Raw genomic sequence first — 25,260 nt, 5'->3', positions numbered from 1 at the left:
CTAGTTTCCCTTGATTGCAGGTACTACAATAAAATAACAAAATATCATCAATCACTGAATTCAGATACTTCTACTGCTCAATGAAATCATTAATTAGCTTTACAAGCTCACCACATGGCATCTTCCTCATGAATGACCTCTCCTGCTGGCACTGCCGACCCCCTATAATAGCATGAGCAACCGGAGGGTGGTACACATTTACCAGTGTCATCCATGTAGGTTCCATCAGCACAACCACATCCATCCACTGGCACAAAGTCAACCTCACAGGTTTTATCTGGTGCTCCCAAGGACTGGCAAGTACGATGGCAGTTTGTCATAGCGTAGCTGTAGACGAGAGTCTTGGGACAGTTGATGTATTCGGCTGCAATTAAAAAAACAGACAAGTTGAGAAATTTCCAGACTTCAGTTTAAAACAAGTCTAAAATAATAAATAAATACAAAACATTTTGAAAAGTATTGTTTCAAAGTGGCAGTTGGTAACACAATGGGGGCTAAATTGGATAGCCCCCGAAAACGGGCGCAGGGATTGCGATGCGCAATTAACCTACACCAGTTGATTGAAATGCAGGCAGCCTGCCAACTTCATGCCGCCTGCACATTATAATGATTTCTGTGTGTAGCCAGCGCTAACCGCATCAGCAGGGAGCCTAAAATCGTAACTTCCTTGGGCCACTTAAAGCTAGCCTGCACTGCTTAAAGCTAGCCTGCACCTCTTAAAGTGGTGGTGCACTGTAGCTGCAGCAGGTGCTGGGAGTCGTGCAGGAAGTGAATCAGTCTTAGGAAACAGTGAGGAATGGCACAACATGGGAGAGAGCAGGCTTCAACGTTTTCGGACACGGCACTTTTAAAAAATTTATTCTTTCACGGGATTTGGCTGTCACTAGCAAGGCCGGCATTTATTGCCCATCCCTAATTGCCATTGAGAAGGTGGTGGTGAGCCACCGCCTTGAACCAGTGCAGTCCTTATGGTGACAGTGCTCCCACAGTGCTGACTTTGTCGTAGCAGTTTTGGTACAACTGAGTGGCTTGCTAGGCCATTTCAGAGGGCAGTTAAGAGTCAACCACATTGCTGTGGGTCTGGAGTCACATATAGGCCAGACCAGGTAAGGACGGCAGATTTCCTTCCCTAAAGGACATTAGACTGGAGGTCTTGGTGGAGGAGGTGGACAGGAGGGGAGAGAGGTCCTCTATCCACAGGGGGACAGAAAGCTCTCCAGACACAAGGTCAAAAGGTAGTGGGACCAGATAGGTGTGGAGATCAATGCCAGGGGTCAAGTCCCGAGGACCTGGATGCCATGCCACAAGAAATTCAATGACCTCACATGACTGGTCAAAGTCAGTAAATGCATCTTCAAATGCCATATCCCACCAACTGCACCACTAGCCTCAGCCACTGCCCAATTCACCACACCCCCATCACTTACCTACCAACAATCTCTATCAATCAGGACTCATATCTAACATTCATAGCTTCACCTCACCCTCACGCACTTACCACTGCTGCAAGCCTCACACCCAGATCTCACAGAATGCACACACTGCCAGCTATTCAACCATGACAGCCACATCACACAAACAGATTGCACGACATCACTGACACACTTCCCTCTCTCTTGCAGGACAAGGTGGAGCACAACCGTAGACAGTAGGAGCTAACTGGAGGGGGACAGGTGCACCTGCATGTCATAACCCCCCATGGAGGAGACGGAACAGCTATTGTTGAGGCCGTGGCCACTGGCGAGACTGAAACCATCAAAGATGGCGGTATCCTCATACCAAATCCTCCTCACATCCCACATCCTCCTCATCCCACAATCTCTTCAAGTTGTAGATGGTGTAAGCATGCAGCCCTCACTCCATCCCTCCTCACCGAGCTGCTCGAGGTTGTCCTCCAAGGCCATCTGCAGTATCAGCCACAGAAAGTCGGCAGCCTTCCACCAGCCATGCTGCAGCCTCTGGGGTAGCACTGCGTAGGAGCACTAGGACAGGCAAAGCCACACAGAAGACCGGCACTAAGGGTGATTAGTTTACATTTGTATGCAATATGGCATGACTTAATTTATAAATTTTGTTTGGAATACTTATTTTGTGGTGACTTTTAATTTAGCATTGTGGCCAAACAGACATTGTGATGGTCAGTGACAGAGGGAAATTAAGGTGTGGGATTGTTTGTGAATTAGCTCTTCACTGACAGCCTGGGCAGAAAGGGGCTGTCTAGGTTGTCTCCTTCCTTCCTCTTCCTCCTCCTCATGCTCCTGCTCCTCATCTGTTTGCCATAAAGCTGGTGGCAAGGGCTGTCCCCTCATGATGGCGAGGTTGTGCAGCATGCAGCAGTCCACCACGATTCTCGACACCCACTCTGCCGAGTACTGCAGGGCTCCTCCAGAGCGGTCAAGGCAGCGGAAGCGTTGTTTCAGCACGCCAATGGTTACTCTATCACACTTTGTGTGGCAGCATGGCTTTCATTGTATGCATGCTGCTCAAGTGTGTGTTGGTTGTGCACTGGAGTCATGAGCCATGTCGTCAGCGGATAGCCCTTGTTGCCCAATAGCCACCCTTTGATTTGCCGTGGTGGCTCAAATACAGATGGCACAGCGGACTGCCGCTGAATGAAGGCATCTTGACTGCTGCCAGGATACTGAGCACTGACCTGCCCGATTCACTGCCTATGGTTGCACACCAGCTGGAGTTTTCATTCCAAAACGTGTGTGATGTCACGGACCAGTTTCCCGCCCGGAAGTCAGCTTAATTAACAGGTTGAGGGGATGCTGGACAAGCGGCCACAGGACCAGGTGGGTGTGAGCCCCGACAGCGGGGGCAATCCCGGGGAGTGGAGGGGGGTCCGATCCTCAATCGGGGGGGGTCTGAACCTGGGAGGGTAGTCTGAACCCCAACCCGGGGGATTGGGTTTGTATGGGTGGGGGAGGGGGCTGATGGTGGGGGAGCTTGGGAGGCCGGGAGGAAGCATTCCTGCCACTCCCACTAGGATTGCTCCCCAAAGCTGTCCTCACCTCGTTGCAGCTGCCGGGAATCCGGAGGCCCGGGAACCTTGGCCGGCCACAGCTAAACCTGCACAGCAGGTTAAATCTGAGGCTTCCAGCCTCATTATAATATTTACTGTGCCAACCCGCCTCCTGGGAGCGGGTTGGCTGCCCGCCCTCGTCCCGCCTCCATTAACACCGAAAGTTGGAGGTGGGTTGGGGTCGGGATTCAGGTTTTTAACACTTTAACCTCCCACCTGACCTCAACCACATGCCCCCCCCCCACCCCTGTTTTTTGGGGGTTAAAACGCCCCCCATGTGCCAGTTACTAACATACTGTGCCACTAGGCGCAGGCCACTAACATTTGCTGCCACTCACAAGAACAACAGCTTGCATTAACATAGCTCCTTTAATGAAAAAATGTCCTAAGACACTTCACAACTAGGTGACAGAAATGGACATTGAGCCAGGAAGTGATTGATTAAGGAGGGCTGGCAGAAAACATGTTCATAGAAATTAGTTTTGGGAAGGATTTTAAAGGTGGAAACAGGTTCGGGAGAGATGAAGACCAACACATACCAAGAGGAGGGGGAGGAAGGGTGACACAGAAAGCTGGAGTCCGGGGAATGGACTGTTCCGAGGGAACATAAGGCTGGAGGTGATTGCACAGATAGGGTGTGGCAAGGCCATGGAGGGATTTAAAAATGAGGATTAGGATTTTAAATGTAATACTTTTGGGGATGGGGTGCCAATATAAGTCAATGAAGACGGGACTGAGGAGCAAGTGGGACAGGATACGTGCTGCCGGTTTGATCAAATTTGAGTTCATGGAGTGGAGGATGGTAGGCCAGCTAGAAGAGTATTAGGCCTAGAAATTCAGTATCGCTACGTTTGGGGCGCTACAGTCGAGCGTGCGTTAAATTTAGCGCCCGGCGCAAATTATCGCCACCTTCAGCGAAATTGAGTTGCTTCGCCCCAAAAGGTTATTGCTGCGCTAAAACAGGCGCTGCACGACTATCCTAAGGCACTAAGCCGGAGAGGCGAGGCGCTACCACCGAGGGCGGGCGCAGCGCAGGTTCGGCCAGTTAGCGATTGCAGGCAGACACGCTGGAGCTGGTCACCTCTTAAAGGGGGAGGGTCGATTTGGCTTGCAGCCACACCCTGCACATTGGAGCCCTGATTCTCGGCCTGGACAGACCTGCTGCGACATTATAACGCCTATGACCATGGAGAGGGCCAGGGAGCGAGCGCAGCGGTTCAGTGAGGGGGCCCTGAAGGTTCTGGTTGGCGCAGTGGAGCGCAGGCGACCTATCCTGTTTCCGGACAGTGGCAGGAGGCCGCTGCCCAACGAATATCGAAAAGCTTGGAGGGAGGTGGCACAAAGAGTGACCTCTAGCAGCATGGTACCTAGGACCCCAACGCAATGCAGGAAGAAGTTCAACGACCTCACTCGGGTTGTCAGGGTGAGTACCCTTTCCAGTATCCTCTTCATCCCTGCATGTGCACCTAAATTTATGGCCAAAGGGTCCTGAAAGCCCCAATGCCCAGCCCTCATCCAACACCTATGGGCCTCTCATGAAACTCACATGCACATTCACCACTTTACTCACTGTAAGGGCTATTCCACCATGAGAGGCAGTGCAGCCAAGATCAGGGCTTGACACTGTAAGGGCTATTCCACCATGGGAGGCAGTGCAGCCAAGATCAGGGCTTGACATTGTAAGGGCTATTCCACCATGGGAGGCAGTGCAGCCAAGATCAGGGCACACTGTACTCAGAGCCCGTCCTTTCTCTTGCAGGGCAAGCTGGCGCACAATAGGAGGCAGCAGCAACGGACCGGGGGAGGCCGTCCTGAACTTAAAGACCTCAGCGATCTGGAGCAGTGAGTGGAACGGATTACGGCAGGCCGGTTGATTGGCTCCGTCGCCACTGGAGATGCCGACCCCGTTCTGGACAGCAGTGGTAAGGTCATCACCTTTTTGACCTCTCGCCTTCCACTTGTGCCTCACACCAGCATCCTTTGCCACTATCGAACCAATGCAGTGCATTGCAGCACTCATGCCTCCATCGCTGCCGCCCTCTCCTCACGCTAAAGCAACTCTTGTACTTCCCTGCTTTCAGATGCTGATTCACCAGGTGAGGAGGCGGGCCCTCAAGCTGCCACTGTGAGTGATTCTGTAGGCGAGGAGGAGGAAGAGGAAGCCGGACCATCAGTGCCACCCTCAGCCGAGGCAGCCCAAGGCCATAATGGGGACACGTCTTCCCTGGAGGGGAGCAGGGGGGAAGGTTCTGAGGAGGGTGAAGCTCCGGGGCCCAGCGGGCTGCAGCAACGCGGGGGGGGTTAGGGAAGCTCGGTGGCCTTCTCCCCGGAGGGAGAGTCTGGCCTCCAGTCCTGCTACAGCGAGCGCAGAGGAGATGCGGCTCCTCACTGAAATGGGCGCCCAGGCGGAGCACAGGCAGACTGAGCTCATGGCTGCAGTGGCAAGGATGCCTGACTCCATAGAGTCACTGGCAAGGAGTGTACAGGAATTCGGGGCAGCACAGGCAAGGAGTCTGCAGGACTTCGGTGCAGCACAGGTAATGAGTCTGCAGGACTTCGGTGCAGCACAGGCAAGGAGTCTGCAGGACTTCGGTGCAGCACAGGCAGCACAGGCGGCTTCCACGCAAGTGCTTAGTGGTGCCATGCAGTCAGTGGCTGGTCTGATGCAGATACAGGTTAGGGCCACATGAGCACTGACTGCTGCCACCCTCACTGGATCGGGCAGGATTCGCCGGGGCCCTCGCCGCACCGCAGCAGGCCAGCAGTCTGTGCTTCAGCAGATTGCTGCGCATGCTGCAGTGCTGCCCCGTGCGAGTGCCAGTGTGTCGTCCGACCAGGGAGTGCCTGTGCTCTGTCAGGTTGGCAGTATTCCTGCTGCCAACACTGTCACTCCTCCACTGCAGCTGTCACCACCCGTAGGACAGACTGCTGCCGCCCAAGCAGAGTTGGAGCAGTCAGCAGCCGGGCCCGCCAGGCCCAGAGCTAGTCCAGGCCATCCCCCAAGGGCATCTGCCGACTCACTATCTGACACTCAGCAGCCTTCCCCCAGCCTTGCTGCAGCCACTGGGGTCCCATTGCGGAGGAGCTGCAGGGTGGGAAGGGGCCAATCTCGCAAGCGAGGCAGATCACCCTCGCAGGCCAAAAAGTAGGAGGTGTGGCAAAATGCTGTGATTTTTTTTTGTGAAGGCCGAGGATCATGCTCATTTTTGGTTAACTCTTTTGTTCATTGTCTGCAGGTTGTTCGAGCCAGTTATGTGTCTGACTCTTTTTTGGGGGGTTTCTCTGTATTTGTTTGTCATGCGGGAAGGGCACAGAGTTTGTTAAATAAATAATTGTCTTTATTCAGATTGTGCATGTTTGCTCTTTGAACTATTTGTTGCCTTGACCGACTCAGGGTTTGCGGACCGGTTCCATTCATGTTCTTTCAATGGCACAAGCCATTCCCTCAGAGGGGGCCTAGAATCGACTTGCAATAAGCCGCTGACGGACGGCCCTTGCACTTTGTGCCTCCCTCCCATCTTGGTGCTCCTCCTCCTCCTCCTCCTCCTCCTCCTCTGGTGGTCCTCCAATGTCTGCTGGCAGTGGCTGAGTCCTGAGGATAGCCAGGTTGTGCAGCATGCAGCACACTACAACGAAATGGGAGACTCGCTCAGGCGAGTACTGAAGGGCTCCCCCAGAATGGTCCAGACAGCGGAACCGTTGCTTTAGCACGCCGATGGCTGTCATTGTATCGCTCTTCAGCAGGGGTGCTGGGCGCACCGAGTGGGGTCATCAGCCAGGTGCACAAAGGATAGCCCTTGTCCCCAAGAAGCCAGCCTCCTGGGTGAGCCGGGGCTTCGAAAAGGTCTGCCACAGAAGTCTGGCACAGGATGAAGGTGTCGTGGCTGCTGCCTAGAAAGCGGGCACTGACAGCTAGTATCAGCTGTCTGTGGTCACACACCAACTGCACGTTCAACGAATGGAACCCCTTCCGGTTGCGGTAATCCTCGGCATTCTCTAGAGGCGCCCGCAAAGCCACATGCGTGCAGTCAATGGCGCCCTGGACCATGGGGAAGCCCGCTATTCTTGCAAATCCCATTGCGCGCTCCTGCTGCTTGTCCAGGGTCATGGGGTAGGAAATGTACTGACGTCTCCTTTTGAAGAGGGCATTCGTGACTTGGTGGATGCAGCAATGCACCGCGAACTGGGAGACATTGGCAACGTCCCCAGCAGCGGATTGGAAGGAGCCGGTGGCATAGAAGTTGAGAGCCACTGTCACCTTCACTGCCACCGACAGAGACGTCCTGCTCCTCAGCTGAGGCTGCAGATCTGTCTGAAGCAGGTGGCAGAGCTCAGTGACCACCTCCCTTCTGAATCGAAGCCTCCGAATACACTGCTCCTCAGACATGTTGAGGTATGAGAACTGCTGGCGGTGTAAGGCCTCCTGTGCCGACGCCTGTTGGCCCTCCTCCGTCTGGCCATGATTGGCACTCTCTCTCGGCATCTCTGAGCCCTCTCAATGCAATGGAGAAACCCAACGGTTCCACTCGTTGCAGCCCCCATTACATGTGGCCACTCAAGGCTATGGCACTGAAAAATCAATCCAACTGCAAAGCTCTGGGCTGAAGCCAGAAGTACCTGTGCGAGCGCTGAGTCAATGCAGAAAGCTCTCTCCCTTTGTCTCTCTGCAAGTCTCTCTCTCTCTCACACAGAAGGAGCGGTCCAAAAATGGCTACCACTAAGAAGCCAGGAAGAGCCCCCTTTAAATAGCGCCCCCCCAGCCCCACAGCGACTGGGAACCGTTCCAGTCAACCAGTCGCTGGGAGCGCCAGGCGGAAAGAAGGGGGGGCGCCACTGAAGTTCCAGTTCGGGGCGCACTAAGGGCGTTGCACCATGAAATGACGTCAGGATCTGCGCGCGCAGCTGAGCGGGTGTTGCGGTTTTGCGCCGCTGCTAAATGTCCGCTCAATTTCGCGAGAGGCGCAGTTTGCGCCACGCCTGGGCACTAGCCGCTTCGCGACCCACTTATTGCCCTCTTAAGGCGCTAGCCGCTGGCGCTAAAAACTGAATTTCTCCCTCTTAGAGTCATCTATAGGCATCAGGGGCTGAGGTAGGTGGAGGTGAGCATTGTTGTGGGGCTGGAAGAATGTGGTTTGGCGATGGATAAGATGTGGGGTTCAAGGTTCTGTGTAGGGTTGACAGGATACCAAGGTTGAGGACCGTCTAGTTCAGCCTTAGATAGCAGTAAGGGAAGGGGTGAAGTCAGTGGCAAGGGAATGCCCGTTACATTATATCAGTGCAGGCAAAGCACGAAAAGTAGAGCTACCTCATGATTACCTTTTGTTGCCTCATGGTGGATTTTTCTAGGTATATAAGAATATGAAGCTGCAGTAAATGGGAAAGGGCAAATGTTTTGCAGTTACTGCTACAAATCTGACAGGTATTGTACTCGATGTGGAGGTGATTAATATAGTTATACTTACAGCATACATTAGCTCTCCAGTTGGAAATGGTGATGCCTTTGGCTGCACAAGCCTGAACATATGAGGAGAGGGCAGCACACATGCAGTCCTCACTCTTTTCACAGTTACAGCTGTCATATTTACATTGCTGCAAAATAAAGCTTTGTGTTATCTCACACTTAAGGTGAAAAGTTTTAAACAAAGATTGAACTCAGAAATAATCCTTCAAATGAAAACACTCAATACAGAACAGAATATGCAAACAAAACCTTGGCCGCGAAATTCGGCTGCTTTGTGCCTGCGGTTAGTGCCTCCATGGGGCGCTAACGGGGTGCAAATGGGTTTTCGCCCGGGCGCGGCGATATTAGCGCTCTGCGCTAAATTGGGCCGGGTTTTTGCGAAGGTGCTAAAAGTTAACACCCTGCTCCTGTAGGTACCACCTAATTTTGCAACATTTTTCAATGGATTTTGCCGGGCGCTAACTTTTCAAAAAAGTCGCTACTGAACTTGGTGCAATCAATACAAGCAGTTTTTATAGTAATAAATATCAGATACAATGACACAGCAACTGTTTGTACCTCATAGTAGAGATTGGGGTTGATCTGCGAATGGCACAGAGCAAATGAAGAGTTGTCAGCTATTAGCAGGGCGCACCAATGCTTAGCATACTTTTCTATAAAAAGAAAGGAGAAATTAAAGGGTTGTTTTGTAAAAAATAACTTTTTGCAACTGATTCATTTGTTGCAGAAATAACATTTTCTTAAACTGCTCTTTAAACATTATGGGGCAGAAATTCCACAGGGTTTCCATTGGTCTCCAACTGTATCTCTGTCGGGACACCAGCAGAACTGCTGTGGAGTTTCAGCCCCTATGCTACTAGGTGTAAAACTTCTATATATAATACAGAACAACACATTGAGGTCAATTTTCACCTTGGGCTTTGTTGTGGCATGAATTGGATGCTGCGTATTGGCAGGCATCTGACTGTGTGCATACTGACCTTGCATATAATTCCAGGGCCTCAACTATGGATCACATTGTGACATCTCAGACTTACATCAAGCCACTTCTGAGGCTACCTATTGGCTCATCAACCTGGACTTAGTTTTTTCAACGTTGCTAATGACCTCTTTTGCTATACCATGCCTATGATGTGCTCATTGATGGCTCTCTATGATACATGCACCTTTTTTGTACTTGACAAATGTATGTAGCTGCCATATAGATATCGTATGCCAGGACTGCAGACAGTAGCCTTAGACTCCAAAGAGACAACCTTGCAATTTTCTTTCTGGGTCAAATTATGGGGGCATGGTACAGGTATATTGTTTTAAAATAAAGGCACCTTAACTGCCGCTGGTGAAGCAGGTATGATCCTGTGAAAATGGTGATGGTGAAGTGGAAGACCTTGTGGTGATGTGTGCAGAGCATCTAGGTCTACATGTGTGCAATCACTGATGCCCTGAACTTTTGAGAAATGCTGCCCTTTGGGGGAAAAAGCCCATAGCACTGTTCTGCTGTTGCTGGTTGTCCATGGGGAAAGTGATGACGCCACCTGCTCTGGAAAACAACGTCAAGCACCTGCTTAATACACCTGGGGACTGCAGATTAACTCATATTACTAATGTTGCCTGTGGCGGCATGAGAAAAATAATTCAGGACCGAAGGGTATAAGAATAAGCCATTTGCTGTAAATATTGCTGTAACTTGACCAAAACTGAAAAAAAACTTGACCACATTTTGATATATCAGCATGCTTCGGGAAGTTGAAGTGTTCCTGTGAGAACTTTTGTACGAAAACCATTGATAGATAAAGAAGACCTTAGACAGAAACAGAACTTTGCTAAATGAATTGTTACGGCTGTAAGCTGTGAAAGGCTGCAAGCTGCCTTTTACTAAGATAAGGAAAGTATGCTTTGAGAGTCCTGTGGGAACAGACTATTGAACTGTGGAAACATCTTCAGACTTTGGAATGTAACCTTGAAGGCCCATGAATGCCTAACGGACTAGTGATGAGAGGGTCTGAGAAACAATTAATGACCATTATGCCATATAGTTAGCGACACATACCCAGTGGGAGGGTTGCTATGTCTTGGGGTATAAAAGATGCTGTAGATTGACCACTCACTGCTGCAGCCGGGCAACTTGGTCTGTTGCCAGAAATCATGCGTGTAGTCACTGCTGAATTGACCACTCGCTGGTATTAGTACGTATGTGGTTTTGTTTTGCTTAAGCTTAAAGTAAAGGGATAGCTCTGTCTATGCTGAGGTATAATTGGGAATATTGGCACAGAAATTCAGGTCTCCACAGGTGAGTACGCACGGGGTACTCACCCGTAGGCCCAATGGAAGTGCCGGTTTCGTGCATGCACTGCGCATGCAGTGGCTCTCCATGGCCCACGTGATCCCAGGGGACGCATCGAACTAACTGCGCCCCTGGGATATGCAAGAACTCCGCGCCAGCAGTTGGAGGAGGCCCAGGATCGCAATTCCACGGGGGCTCACAGCTCAACGGCCGACGCGCAAGGTAAGTGCAGGTCGGGGGCTTGCACCCGCGGGAAGCCCCCAACCCGAATTTCTGGGCCAATATTATACGTTACAAGACTATCAGATTACTTGTAATCTCTTGCTGATTTTTAAGTAAAAGAAGTTTTCACAGATTCACTGGGTTTTGTGTTGTCTGTTCGACGGGTCTGAACTTTGGAAACTGTTTGACAGGGCGAGGGGCGATTTCCGCACATCTTACAAGTGAACTTGACAGGCATTTGCTAGTGCAGTGCTTGCTCTGGAGCTTGGCTACAAATCAGCTTGCAACTTGCAACACAGTCTCCGTCACAGGTTCCTTGGTAGACCATCGCCTCCGCATACATTGCTTCTTAGTTAAATTAAAGTAAGCCTGCCATTTATATATGTATGTGATTGGCAAATTAATGGCAGGTAGCAGTCGTCATCCTATGATGCAATCTGAATTATTTCATCACCTCCTTTTTCCTTCAAATAGTTTAGATATTGACAACATCCAGGCTTGGGCTGATAAGTGACAAGTAACATTCGCGCCACACAAGTGCCAGACAATAACCATCTCCAACAAGAGAGAGTCGAACTACCTCCCCTTGTCATTCAATGACATTACCATCGCCAAATCCCCCACCATCAACATCCTGGGGGTCGCTATTAACCAGAGACTCAACTGGATCAGCCACATAACTGCTGTAGCTACAAGAGCTGGTCAAAGGCTGAGTATTCTTCAGCGAGTGGCTCACCTTCTGACTCTCCAAAGCCTTTCCACCACCTACAAGGCACAAGTCAGGAGTGTGATGGAACACTTTGTACCCTGCCTGGATGCGTGCAGCTGCAACAGCACTCAAGAAGCGCAACACCATCCAGGACAAAGCAGCCTGCTTGATTGGCAGCCCATTCATCACCTCAAACATCTACTCCCCCCACCACCAGCGTACCGTGGCTGCATTGTATACTATCTACAGGATGCAGTGCAGCAACTCGCCAAGGCTTCTCCAATAGCACCTCCCAAACCCACACCCCCACCACCTAGAAGGACAAAGGCAGCAGGTGCATGGGAACATCATCACCTCCAAGTTCTCCTGCAAGACACACACCATCACGACTTGGACATATCGCCATTCCTTCATTATCGCTGGGTCAAAATCCTAGAACTCCCTACCTAACTGCACTGTGGGAGTGCCTTTGCCATATGGACTGTAGCGGTTCAAGAAGAAGGCTCACTTTCACCTTCTCAGGGGCAACTAGGGATGCGTAATGAATGCTGACATTGCTAGCAAAGCCGCTATCCCGAGAATGAAAAAAAACAAAAGAATTCTTAAGGGAACATTCATTGTCCCAAAGAATTTGATGGCAGCAAAATGGGGGGAAACAAAATGTGCCCAAACCCAGACCCCAAAACACACAGCACATATCCCCCCCAAAATTTCAATGACACCTGAAGGTTGCAGGCTGTATCTTTAAAAACTTTGTATTCAAAGGTACATCCCAGAAACCCAATTTAAATAGGCAACATTAAGAAGTCTGTACTTCCTACGTAAACCCAGAAAATAGTGTTGCTGTCTAAATGATGTCATTTCTGTTACATTATATTACAGTGAATCTCTTGCCTATTGCTGATGGAAGCTTCCTATGCCAGGCAAACATCTTATCAAAAATACACATCATGCACATTGAGGGCCTTGATATTCTCACCATATTTCCCCTCCATAATCCTCCATTATGCCTATTTATGGGGCTTTACAGAGATGAAAATTAGAACCATTGTATGATATTGGATAAAATCATTCATGTATTATTTCGTAATGTACTTTGCAATACAGGATCTGACATTATTTTATTTATTTGTCCTGGTGACTCTTCTTCAATTCCATTATGCTATGATTCGAACCTTTAGGCTCATCACTGAAAAGCAGTTGTAGACTTACCATTTTCGATACTGAGGGTGCAAGGATTTTCATGAATATCTTTTCTGTCTGGGCAGCTAGCTTTGGTCTTCCAGGTATTTGCAAAGGCAGCAGATGTTCCTTCCACAAGACCACTGACTGTTTTAAACTCATCATTAAGTACATTGTTGAAGTTTCCACAAAGACCTAAATAAACACAAACAAATTGTACAGTGTTTAATTATCACTGAGAACAATGAAGCATTTATGACTATTACAATGGCTGGATAGTGAAGGTAACTAGGTTGTTATTTACCACACATCCGGCTCTTGAAGACAGGATCCAGAGTTATGTAGAGTTGCATTATAGGCACTAACTGTACCTGGAGCTGCAGCCCAAAAGTAGTGTGGAAGATAACATGGAAATTTGAGGGCTTGAATATCGTGACATTGGCTGTGCAAACAGGAGGGAAAGTCAGGATTTGATTAAACTGATGAAAAGATGCGATCAGAAGTCAATATTTTAAAACATTCTATGAATTGCTTGGATTCTATATTTACTTTAAAAATCATTATAAAACAGTAATTAGGTCCACAAACTTCTCGTCATATTTTGAGTGAAACTTTAAATGTCAACATTGAGAATGGGAACAATGGGTATTGCTATTTATAATAGAAAACGTTATCTCAACATGTCAATTTATCGCCATCACGGTGTGTTGATGGTCCAATCAAATTCTCAAATTGCTTTTTGAAAACATTTTCAGAAATTTGTTTCTCAGTAATTGATATTTCTAATGTCCAAAATAAGGTTTAAATATAATTTAAAAATCCCCCAAATTATACATTTCACAATAGCATAGTTAAATTTAACCATTGAATTATCTTTGTATCTTTTAAGATTGTCTCAAAAGTCTGGGCTTAGACTGTAGGGACTACATTTTTCAGGGGTTCCACTGGCCTCCCTCAGTAACTCCAGTAGAAGACCAGAAGAACTGCCCAAAAAATGGCAGAGACCTAGTTGCACCAGGTTTCCACCATTTCTGGAAGTTTCCTCTTTGTCATGTAATGGGCAGAACCTCCATCTGCCCTTTCCTTTTACAAAGCAAATCACGGCAAAAGGTCAGAGTGGGGGCTGCCTGCACTGGGAATTCCCACTCCTTAGGTTCGGTAGGGACCTGGCGTAGCTTGGCACTGCTGGTGGATCCAGGTTCTGTCCCAAATTCCTCCCTCCCCCGCCCACCACCCCCCCCCCCCCAACAGTGGAAATCAAGCTTTCCACCTTCTCCAGCCCCAGCATTTCACCTATGTCAAAACCTTGTACAGTGAGAAAAGCCTATCTCCCTGTCACAGTGCAGATGCCAGTGGGATGCTTTGGCGCAGTTTGCTTCGGCCATAACATACGAACAGGGGTGGGCCATTTAGCCCCTCGAGCTTGTTCCGCCATTCAATGAGATCATGGCTGATCTGTGACCTAACTCCATATACCCCTTTTTGCCCCATATACCTCAATACCTTTGGTTAACAAAAATCTATAAATCTCCGATTTAAAATTAACAATTGACCTAGCATCAATTGCCATTTGCAGAAGAGAGTTCCAAACTTCTACCACCCTTTGTGTGTAGAAGTGTTTCCTAACTGCACTCCTGAAAGGCCGGGCTCTAATTTTTAGACTTTGCCCCCTAGTCCTAGAATCCCCAACCAGCGGAATTAGTTTCTCTCCATCTACCCTATCAGTTCCTCTTAATATCTTGAAAACTTTGAACAAATCATCCTTATACCATCTAAATTCCAGGGAATACAACCCTAGTTTGTGTAATCTCTCCTCGTAATTTAACCCTTGGACTCCAGGTATCATTCTGGTAAATATACGCTGCTCTCCCTCCAAGGCCAATATATCCTTCCTGTGGTGTCAATTTTCTTTCTTCACTCTTTTTTTTCTGTTTCCCCATTCAGGTATCTTCATTTAAAATTTTTAATTTACTGAAATTCCTTTCCAACCCTGTTGACTTCTTACCTCACTATTGCCCTGGTTCCCCAACACCTTCCTCATCCACTCATTTTCTGTCGGGCACCATTCTATTCCTGTTTGTACTGGCTAATTGCTTTTGCTTGAGTTCACCTGACCAAGCCCTATTCCTGGATCTTGTTTCCACTTCTGCTGTAGTTTAATGCTTTGGCTGCTGTGGTTTAATACTTTGGCTGCTTTAGGCCCCCTGGCTGCCCGCTCCTTTCTTTTCACCTATCCGGCTGTTAGTCACCCTAGTCCACTTCCAGAGTTTGCTCCCACATCTTCTTGCCAATCGAGCACCATTCTTGGGTCCCAATCCTGTTTATTTTGTACCAGTTGCCCTACCTGACTTTTGAGTGAAATTCCACCTGCCCCATCAGCTTTGTCAATGATGGATTCTCCTTTCAACTGCTTTAGGCCCTCATCACATGCCAGTTCTGCTTTGCTCTCTTCCTGTCTGCCTTGATATCAGCAACCCTGGCTCCATTCCTGTTTCTGCCCCACTGGCTCAATCCCTCACCTCGTCCTCCATTCAGGCCCCACTCCCATTTCCTGCCTGCCAGACACCCTATACTGCTCCTGGGCTATGCTACCACTGATGACAACACAACAAATATCATATCCTTCAAAGCAAGAACCCTTGCATAACATTCTCTCAACTTCCACTGTAACTCTGACTTGAGAAAAGGCTAGGACCTGAATACTCTGGGTCCCGAACTTAGTTGGGATTCCCTGCTCGATTTTTGTAAGGGACAGAACCTCCTCTCCCCTTTACAAGGCCAATGAGACAGAGAGGGATAGACTGGGGACTCCCTCTGCTGGGAGTGCCGACTTCCCCGCCCCATAAATGACCTAGCGTAAAACTGGAGGTTGGTACACTGAATGAGATTGGGGCTGAAAATTGCTCCCCTCAGCGCCACTCTGTGGCACCATTAAATGGTGCTAAAACACTGGCCGTCGCTCTTTTACCAGCTGGTGGCGGGTCCTGCGGCAGCCACTGTTTTCGTGCTTACCTTTGCGCTGCTGGAAACTGTCAGCGCCAGGCTGGAATAAATGGCGGTGTGGTGACGGCAATCGGCGTGCAATGCCGACTTAACGTCACCAACGCAAACTTCGAGCCTAGCGCTGAATTCCACGCTGGGTCCTAAGCACGGCAGGTTAACCTGGATGCTTGCAAATGCTCGGATGGTAATTGAAGGCCTTTGAGAAGACAGAAAATGCTGCAAATACTCAGCAGGTGAGTCAACATCCATGGAGAGAAAAACAGAGTTCACGTCTCAGGTCAAGATGCTGCCTAACCAGCTGAGTATTTCCAGCATTTTATGCTGTAATTTCAGATTGACAGCATCCACTTGCAAAGGGATGGGGAAGACACAGAAGAAGAGGAAGACAAAGAGGAAGACACAGAAGAGGAGAAAACAGATGGAAGGATGCATCCAAGACAGAACCTTTCTGGCCTGGATATGCAGGATGGAATCATCCGCCTGTGGTCCCAATGTCCAAAACCCCAATTCACCTTTGAACATTAGTCCCGCATCTGTTACTGACCATCACAACATTCGCTTGGCCACGATGCAGAAACAAAAGCCACCACAAAGCAAGCTTTTCAATCCACCTTTATACATCTATCCATCCAATGTGACATCAAGAAATCAACTCATCACTCGTATGCATCCTCTTAGTGAGTGTCTTTGCCTATCCTAATGATGTCATGCAGTACTACCCCAGTGGCTGCAGCATGGCTGGTGGAAGGCTGCTGCCTTTCAGTGGGGGACACTGCAAATGGCCTTGCTAGTTGACATTGAGGAGCTGGTGGCTGGGAGTGTCAAATCAATCATCTTTTTCTTCTTCACTCTCCTCTCCCTCTTCTTGGTCACCCACTGGCTGGGCAGGCTGCATTTCTTGGGTGTGTGAAATGAGGAAGGCACAAGGGTGGAGTTGTGGTGACGGGAGGGCAGGAAAGCATGAGGTGCATGCCAGAAGGAGGATAACATATGAGGATACCATCAACTTGTATCCTTTCAGCCCCGCTGCTGGCCAAAGGCTCAGCTATGCCGCTGCCAAAAAGGTGAACAACTGGTCCCAGCACTGATCCCTGTGGAACACCATTTCCCACCTTCTGAGTCACTTCATTTAATCTCTACTCTCTGTTTTCTGTTTTGTAGCCAGTTTGCTATCCATGCTGCTACTTGTCCCATGAGTCCACATGCTCTGACCTTAGTTATGAGTCTACTACCTTACCGAAGGCCTTTTGAAAGTTCACGTATATTACATCTACTGCATTACCAATGTCTACTCTTTGTTACTTCTTCAAATAATTCAATAATGTTGGTCAAGCATGAAATTCTTTGTTATATTTTCAGTTTCTAGATGTTTTTCTAATTACATTTCTGAGTAAAGATTTCAATATCTTTCCTGCCACTAGTCTATTGTTCCCTGGATTTGTTCTATCTCCCTTTTTGAATATAGGAATAACATTAACTGTTTGCCATTCCTCTGGCACTATTCCCTTTTCTATTGCATTTTTTATATATATATACTATGTCATCAAGGGAGAGTAATCACATTTCTGGAGCCAGGGGCATTCTCACTCCTCTGTTAAAAATCACTGTGATGAGCAGCTTTATTATATCGGTGACATTCAACTTTTACAAACACAGTGCCACCAGCCATAAAGAGCACATCTGTCCTCTCCTGTGTCATTGATTGTAAAATCTGCAGTGTAGATATTCCTGAACCCTCCCAGTAAGGTCTTAGCCCTTGAGTGAAGCTGCCCCTTTAAACGCTCTGCCTCTGCCCGACTTTTCCTCCCCTCCCCAGTGTAAACAGCAGGTGTGCATGGGAGCTGCACTCCTAGCCTGCTCAATATTAGGTAAATCACCTGGCGCAGGGATTTAAGATGGGGTCAGTGTCAGAAATCCATGACACATACAAGGCCCATTGCGCTGCACTTTTGCCGTGCAGTGCCCAATCAGGAATTTGGGGGCTTGAGTGTTTCCTTATAGTAAGGGAATGGGGCAAATTCTGTGTTCGTTGCATAAAAACGAATGATTCTAGGCCATGGAAACAGCAACTGAACTTACCGGTAGTTACAGGCAACTGGGTCAAGATTCCATTGACAGAGACACTGCCAGTAGGGTTAATGGAGATGATCTGTAAAAAATCCACCAATGCTTACTAAATACAATTATTTTTAGATAATTGTTTTTCCCTAAATATGTATCAAAATCATTTAAGTCATCAGAAAGCTAATTGAGAATCACTTACAGTTTGAGCTCTATTGATAGCCAGTGATACTGACTTTAAGCATGTCTCAGACTCAGTAATGCCACATGGCTGCAGTTCTCCTAGGACAGTGAATCGAGTATTTGTGTAGTCCTAGAGTAAAAGATTAGAAGAATAAGGCCAAATAGCAACCTTGACAATGGTAAACAAACCAAATAACTTAACTTGCATGACACTGTCTAACTTTAACTTCTCCCCCGAGGAATTTGAAGATTTTTTTAGCTTGCCCTTATGCAATGCACATACCTCTGTTGTTTTCCCTCCCTTACAGGTCTCACAGAGCCATACACCTCATGCAGTTTGAAGGATGGGCTAGAGAGCAGCTCACAGGCTCCCACTAATAAGCTGGTCAGTAGGAGATGCACCCGGAGGACACTCACCCTCAGATACCTCCTTCCACCCCATGAAGATGGACCCCCACAGAACAGATGAGATCACAAACTTAGTCAAGGGAACAAGCCTACAACTTTTCACTCACTCTGTGCCACTGTGTATTAGTGCTGCAACACATTCTCCAGTATTCTTACAAGTCATATTTTTGTTTCATTTTATGTATGCAATGAATTGGGCACATACAGGATTCCTATCTTCAGTGCTTTGTGAAAATGATTTTTTAATGTTTCAATCACTGAAATGTCCTGGAAGAATTTTAACACTGCATTGAAGACAGAAATAAGATAGAAACACATCAAGAACAACTCTCTCACTGTAACATCTATATTCTGCCAGCAACACCGCAATAGTATTGGCAGGTTAAACTTGTTGGTGCTGGTAATTTCCAGTTTACTAAGTCTCTAGTAATCCTTACCTTAGCAAGAACATAATGGCACCTTCCATGGAATGTGTAATAATTTTCATCAAATGTATTAATGTGAGCTCCTCCCTCAACAGAACAGATCCCAGGGCATGGCAGATCAGCACAAGACCACTGCCCTCCATTACAAATGCTATCAGATTAAAAAGAGTGAAGATTAAGAAACAATAAATGACAAATTATATCCCCCTCCCAAAAAAAACGAGCATACCAATTTATCAGAATCTTTAGCAAAAGTCAACACTTTTTACCATTTACTGCATTTGGTGGAATAGGACTCTCCAGGATCATAAGATAACCCATTGTAGGTACAGGGACATTGTTCTTTTGGGATGCATCCAGCGTTGGAAATATCATCAAAAATAGTATCTAAAATATAAGATATATGTTAGATATGCTCAGATTCCTAACATACAGATTTTTCCCAGTTGATTTTGTGATATGGCTCAGTTATTCATAATGCAAGTGTTGTAGTCAGGCTGTCTCATTATAATTCTTTGATGTTGCACACCCTGCTTTATAACACTCTCAAATAGCATGACTGCCTCTGTTACAAATCTCTTTTTATGGCTTTCTGTAATATAGTACAACCCTATGATTGTGGCGTCCCCTCTTAAAGGGGGGGGGGTGCATTCTGGCTGCAGCAGGTGATTCAACTGGCTGGGGAACGGAATCTGAGCAGAAACAACACAGAGTAATGGCGAAACATGGCAGAGAGTGGGTGCCAAGGTTCTGTGAAGCAGGACTGAAGGCCTTGGTGTAGGGGAAGGACAGGAGGAGAGGGGTCCTATTGCCACAGGGGGCCAGGAGGCCCTCCAGACAAAGTCGGAGAATCCAATGGGAGCAGATAGCCGTTGTCTATTTCTATCAATCACCACTCATACCGAACATTCCAAGCTTCACCTCACCCTCACACACTTGGCACTGTTGCAAGCCTCACACCCACATCTCACAGCTTGCACACACTGCCAGCTATTCAACCATGACAGACACATAACCCAAACATATTGCACCACACTCACTGATACACTTCCCTCTCTGTTGCAGGACAAGGTGGCTCACAACCGGAGGCAGCAGGCGCTACCTGCAAGGAGTCAGGCGCGCCTGCATGACCGCACCCCAATGGAGGAGACGGTACTGAAGATTATTAGAGCAGCCATCACTGAGCCTGTGGTCAGCGGTGTGGCCGAAACAATGCAAGATGTTGGTAGCCTCATACCTAATCCTCCTTCTCATATCACACTTCCCCCTCATCCCACAATCTCTTCTGATTTACAAGCTGCAGATGGTGTAAGCATGCACCTCTTGCTTTCCCTCCCTCCTCTCACCACAACACTACCCTTGTGCCTTTCTCCTTTCAGAGAGCCAAGAACTGACACCTGGCCAGGTACTGGTGGAGGAGCAGGAACTGCAAAAGGAAGAAGGCAGTGATGCTGAAGACACAGCACTGTCACTCGATTTCACACTCGCTGCCACCAGCTCAGATACCGACATTGTGTATCATTTAGAGGGTAAGACAGAGGCAGCATCTGCACGTGGTGAGTCACCGGGCATAAGTGGCATGCAGCCAGGGCAGGGGGACAGGGTAGCGCAGGTGCCAGCTCGCCAGAGGTCACTACGGGTGCCGATTTTACCAAATGGGCCTATAGTTACATGAAACATCCTCCTCACCTTCATTAGACAAGGCAAACACCATCATCTGCAGTTATTATTTAAATGAATTATATTTTCTGAGGTATTGTATCTTACTAGGAGGACAGAAGCAGCCATCAATGCAGTGGTCCTCACACATCTGGCTCCGATCAGGATTTGAGCATGTGTCTGCACATGGAATACCACACTCTTCATAGGTCATATTAAACTGGCATGTCTCTTCTGCAATAGAGAAAAACAGCCAACTTTTAGTGTCTTCGTCATTTCCATAAGTAAATAAATGCATTTGTGATTTTATTAAGAGCGTTTGAGAGTGATCGATTTTAAAGGTACTTGCCACACATTTCTTCCTTTCGCCAGTTGCTGGGTTTCCCTCCAACATGGGCACACTGTCTAGAAAATTCTGATAAGGTATTGCAGATGCAGGATGATGATTTTTTTAAATCCTTACACAGACACAAGTCCAGCATGCAGCTTTTGATAAAAGGTGCTAAATCTAAGATATCATAGCAGTTAGAAAAACCTGGCTCTGTGAGTACCCTTTCACACATGGATTCCTGAAGAGAAAAGGAAGTTATTTAGTGAAGGACATATACAAACATTATCTGTACATCAGCCTTTAAAAGGTTTACTTTTTAATGTACTTGGTAAATATTTCTTGTCAGAAAGGTGTGGAATGTCAGTGCTAGAGATGCTTGCACCTTTGCTACCAGTATCTGCATTAAGTACTATGAGTTAGAATAAGAATCTCTCTACCCTGACCTCAGAAGAGCACACTTTCTGTACCAATGTAACATTATCGTTCTAAACACCTGCCATCCTGAATATTTGAAAGTATAAAATTAGAAAAGGCCATTTACATCGAGTTATATCGAGTCTATAGCACAGAAACAGGCCATTCGATCCAACTGGTCTATGCCGGCTTTTATGATCCACACAAACTGCCTCCCATCCCTCCTCATCTAACCCTATCAGCATACCCTTTTATTCCTTTCTCCCTCATGTGCTTATCCAGCTTCCCCTTATATACATCGATGTTATCTGCCTCAAATGCTCCTTGTGGTAGTGAGTTCCATATCCTTACCACTCTTTGGGTAAAGACGTCTCTCCTAAATTCCTTATTGGATTTATTAGTGATTATCTTATATTTATGACCTCTAGTTTTGATCTTCTGCACAAGTGGAAACATTTTCTCTACGTCTACCCTATCAAACACTTTATAATATGGAGACCAGATGTGTGGCCTAACCAAACTTCGATAAATTTTAACATAACTTCTCTGCTTTAACAAACATTGTAATATTACAAGAAATTCCCTTTTCTAAATTATTAGTGTTAACAGCAAGAGACCCAAAACAGACGCACTTTCGCAACGATAGCTTTTCTGATTTACCATCACCCTCTGCTACCAGTTAATTTGCGATTAATTCAATGGGAAAGTTATCAAATCTATTCTAAAAATCCAAAAGATTGTATTCACTGAATTATTCTTGTTAACTTAATGATCTTCTAATAGATTGGTGGGGCACAACTTCCTGCTTCTAAATCTATTTTGATTTACAGCCTCTGGGCTCCATTAACACTGACAGAATCCCATAAAACCCATGACTGAGGTTAGGTTTACTGACTTTTCATTTCCAGGTTCATCTTTCACTCCTTTTTTGGATATCAAAAATAATATACTTCATCATATATTTCTGAAAATCCTGAGAATATTAGCTAGAGCCTTGCCTATTCCTTATCTCATGTCCTTGAGGAGTCCTGGGTGTATTCTAGTCCAATCATACGCCTTGTGGCCTTTCTCAGTGAGAATTTCAATTTAATGCCAATTTTGCTGAGTTAATACCAGTTTTGTGCTGTGGACCTGTGCCTACTTAGAACTAAGATTATCCTGCAGAAAAGAAGCTATAATCCCGCAATAGTCTGGGCAACATTCAATCCAAGGTGCTAGTGGTGTAAGAAGTTATGCTAAACTTGTACAAAACCTTGGTTAGACTACACTTAAGAGTACTGTGCACCGCTCTGGTCTCCAGATTATAAAAAAGGTTATAGGGCAGTGGAGAGAGTGCAAAAAAGATTTACAAGGATGATAGTAGAACAGAGAGGTTCCACGTATCAGGAAAGACTGTACAGGCTGGGGCTCTTTTTTCTAGAAAAGAGAGGTCTGAGGAGTGGCCTGATAGAGGTCTTTAGAGTATAAAAGGGTTTGATAAGGTAGACAAAGAGAAGGTGTTTCCACTTGTGGGGAAGACCAAAATTCAGGGGGCCATAAATATAAGATAGTCGTTAATAAACCCAATAGGGAATACAGGAGAAACTTCTTTACCCAGAGAGTGGTCAGAATATGGAACTTGTTATGAGAAGGAGTAGTTGAGCCGAATAGCATAGATGCAGTTAAGGGGAAGCTGGATAAATACATGATGGGGAAAAGTATTGGTTATGTTGATAGGCTTAGACGAAGAGGGGTGGGAGGAGGCTCATGTGGAGCATAAACACCAGCCTGGCCCAGTTGGGCCGAATGGCCTGTTTCTGTGCTGTACATTCTATGTAAGAATAGTTTACTTATTCACTGTCCCACCTAAATTCACAGCCTTTAATAACTATTAATTAACTGTGAAAATGAATAGATAGATTAGAAACTTAAGGCTAGAAATTCATTATAGCCCAGGAATGGGTGGTATCTTTAGAAAAGTTTGAGAATTAGTGCCAGACTCCCTCCGCTGTAGATTCTGGAGGGTGAGGTGGTATTCCAGTACAGCCCCCAATAATGTTGCTCAGTGTAGCAGTTTGACTCTTTGAGCAATAAATGTAGCTACTTTGCACTTGCCAGAAGACTGCTGCTAAAAAAGTAGCTTGAAATTACAAACTGTTCTACTGGGTGAAACTGACAAGAAACCACTGAAACTAACCTGCTCTGACAGCTGCGAGTGATTATTACTGATGCCTTTAAATAACGTCATTGGAGTCGGCTTCCTGCAGCTGCACGCCAGCTCTCCCTGTCACTGTCTGGTCGAGGCGCTAAGGTAAGTGGCGACAATGAATTTTCCAGATCGGGCATCCAATGAGCGTTGCACACTCACTGACGTCACAATCTGCCTGGCTTGGAAGTCCCCAGTGGTACCTCGTGCCAGCGGTGCAACGTGGGGGGGGGGCGGATTTGCCGTGCGGTGCTGGATTTGCCTTGCTACTGCATCAACGCCCCACTACTGCCATCTGCAGGTGCTAACGGGAGGTGTTAAGCTACCAAATTTTCCCCCTAAGAATTCTGTGAGATAAAACAGGTTCAAGCCAGAAGGAGGTTTAATTAAGGAGAAACATTCACTTACAAATTCTGAACAATTTTTGTCATTATCAGATAAGGGTATGTCTTTGCATTGCTCCATGGGACCATTCAGTTTCTGCAAGTTTCCATATTGGATAGGAGTCAGGTGGTAGCCTGTAATCAGTGATGGGCAATAAATCAACAACATGCATCTAGTAATAAACATAACACAATCAAATGTGATGGGTAGTGCCCATTACACGTACCATTTGAAAAAAATTCATTATCACGGATGCCGTTGAAATCACCGCACAACCCGCATGTTGTATTGACAAACCGCTGGTCTAGTTCAAGCTAATGCAAAAGAGAAAAACATTAGAAAATGCAATGTGAGCTACATTTCAAGTAAATTATGAAAAATATTAAAAAAATTCTTTCAATGAGAAAGTTTTGAAGAAGCTGAATGATTTAAGTGTCATTAATGATAGAATCACTAAAATTGTGTCAACTAAAAACATGTAAGTGATGAATTATTTTCTTTTGCTATAACTTTATATCCAGCAGGCTGGATATAAAGTGGCTTTCCTGCCAGAGCCACTGTTTCGATTGTGGACTGATCTCTCACAATGCAGCTGCTCCTGCCTATCCAGACCCAATTTCCATCAATTGCTGTTAAATCTGTCGCTCCAGCTGTCCTAGGTAGAAAGAATGGGGCTGCTGGGTTTGGGATGCAACAGTTAAAAATGAATCACCTTTAATAACAATATTCTTGGGATATAATTTTATATTTATAATTTTTTTTGTTAATATGAGTAACACTATGCTCATTGCAATAGTTTACATCAGTTATGGCTTCGATTGATAAATGATATTGCCAATGTATCCCCACCAGATGGCAGCATTGACCATACACAGGTTTTAGATTCCAAGGGGGTGATTTTGCCAATGGGGACGTGATGGAGGCCCAGCGGGCTTAGCAGGCCAATTAAGGGAAAGCCGGTGACAGATGACATCAGCGAATGACGTTTCACCTGTCAAGAGCTTTTGACAGATGAATTGTCATCATTTGACAGCTCTGTGAAGCTGTCAAACACTGACAATCTGTCTTCTAAGTTGAGACCTGGGACACAGGCTTACTTCGAGATCTATCCTGAGCAGAAAGCAGAAGGCTGCTGCATTGAAGAATGCAGCGGCCATTCTGCTTTCTCTGCCGGTGAGATGAGGGACTCCCGAGACCTGAAGGGATGAAGCCTGGAGGAAGAAGCAAAGGTAAGTAAAGCTTTTAAAACACTTAAGACTCACCTCAAACTCTTACCTCTGCACACATGCACCCATCACTCACCTGCACACTGGATATCTCAGCC

General features: G+C 46.8%; 1 protein-coding gene across 1 annotated transcript in view; it reads right to left on the bottom strand.

The window, feature by feature from the left end:
* The window catches only part of LOC147106547 (mucin-2-like), a 54,950-nt gene continuing 29,690 nt past the window's right edge, over positions 1-25,260 (bottom strand). Inside the window, exons 6-15 of the mRNA XM_086008476.1 lie at positions 24,163-24,250; positions 20,731-20,856; positions 18,744-18,822; positions 15,896-16,082; positions 13,188-13,362; positions 12,914-13,078; positions 9,045-9,139; positions 8,488-8,614; positions 203-364; positions 1-23 (exon numbers count right to left, since the gene is read on the bottom strand). Coding sequence (XP_085864602.1) covers positions 1-23; positions 203-364; positions 8,488-8,614; positions 9,045-9,139; positions 12,914-13,078; positions 13,188-13,362; positions 15,896-16,082; positions 18,744-18,822; positions 20,731-20,856; positions 24,163-24,250 — 1,227 coding nt within the window. The remainder of the gene's footprint in view (positions 24-202; positions 365-8,487; positions 8,615-9,044; positions 9,140-12,913; positions 13,079-13,187; positions 13,363-15,895; positions 16,083-18,743; positions 18,823-20,730; positions 20,857-24,162; positions 24,251-25,260) is intronic.

The sequence above is a fragment of the Somniosus microcephalus genome, chromosome 15, assembly GCF_052327205.1.
Source record: "Somniosus microcephalus isolate GS21.2 chromosome 15, FLI_Smic_1.0, whole genome shotgun sequence".
Classification (NCBI taxonomy): Eukaryota; Metazoa; Chordata; class Chondrichthyes; order Squaliformes; family Somniosidae; genus Somniosus; species Somniosus microcephalus.
The sequence above is the reverse complement of the archived record's forward strand: the minus strand, read 5'-3'. Positions and strand labels throughout refer to the sequence as shown.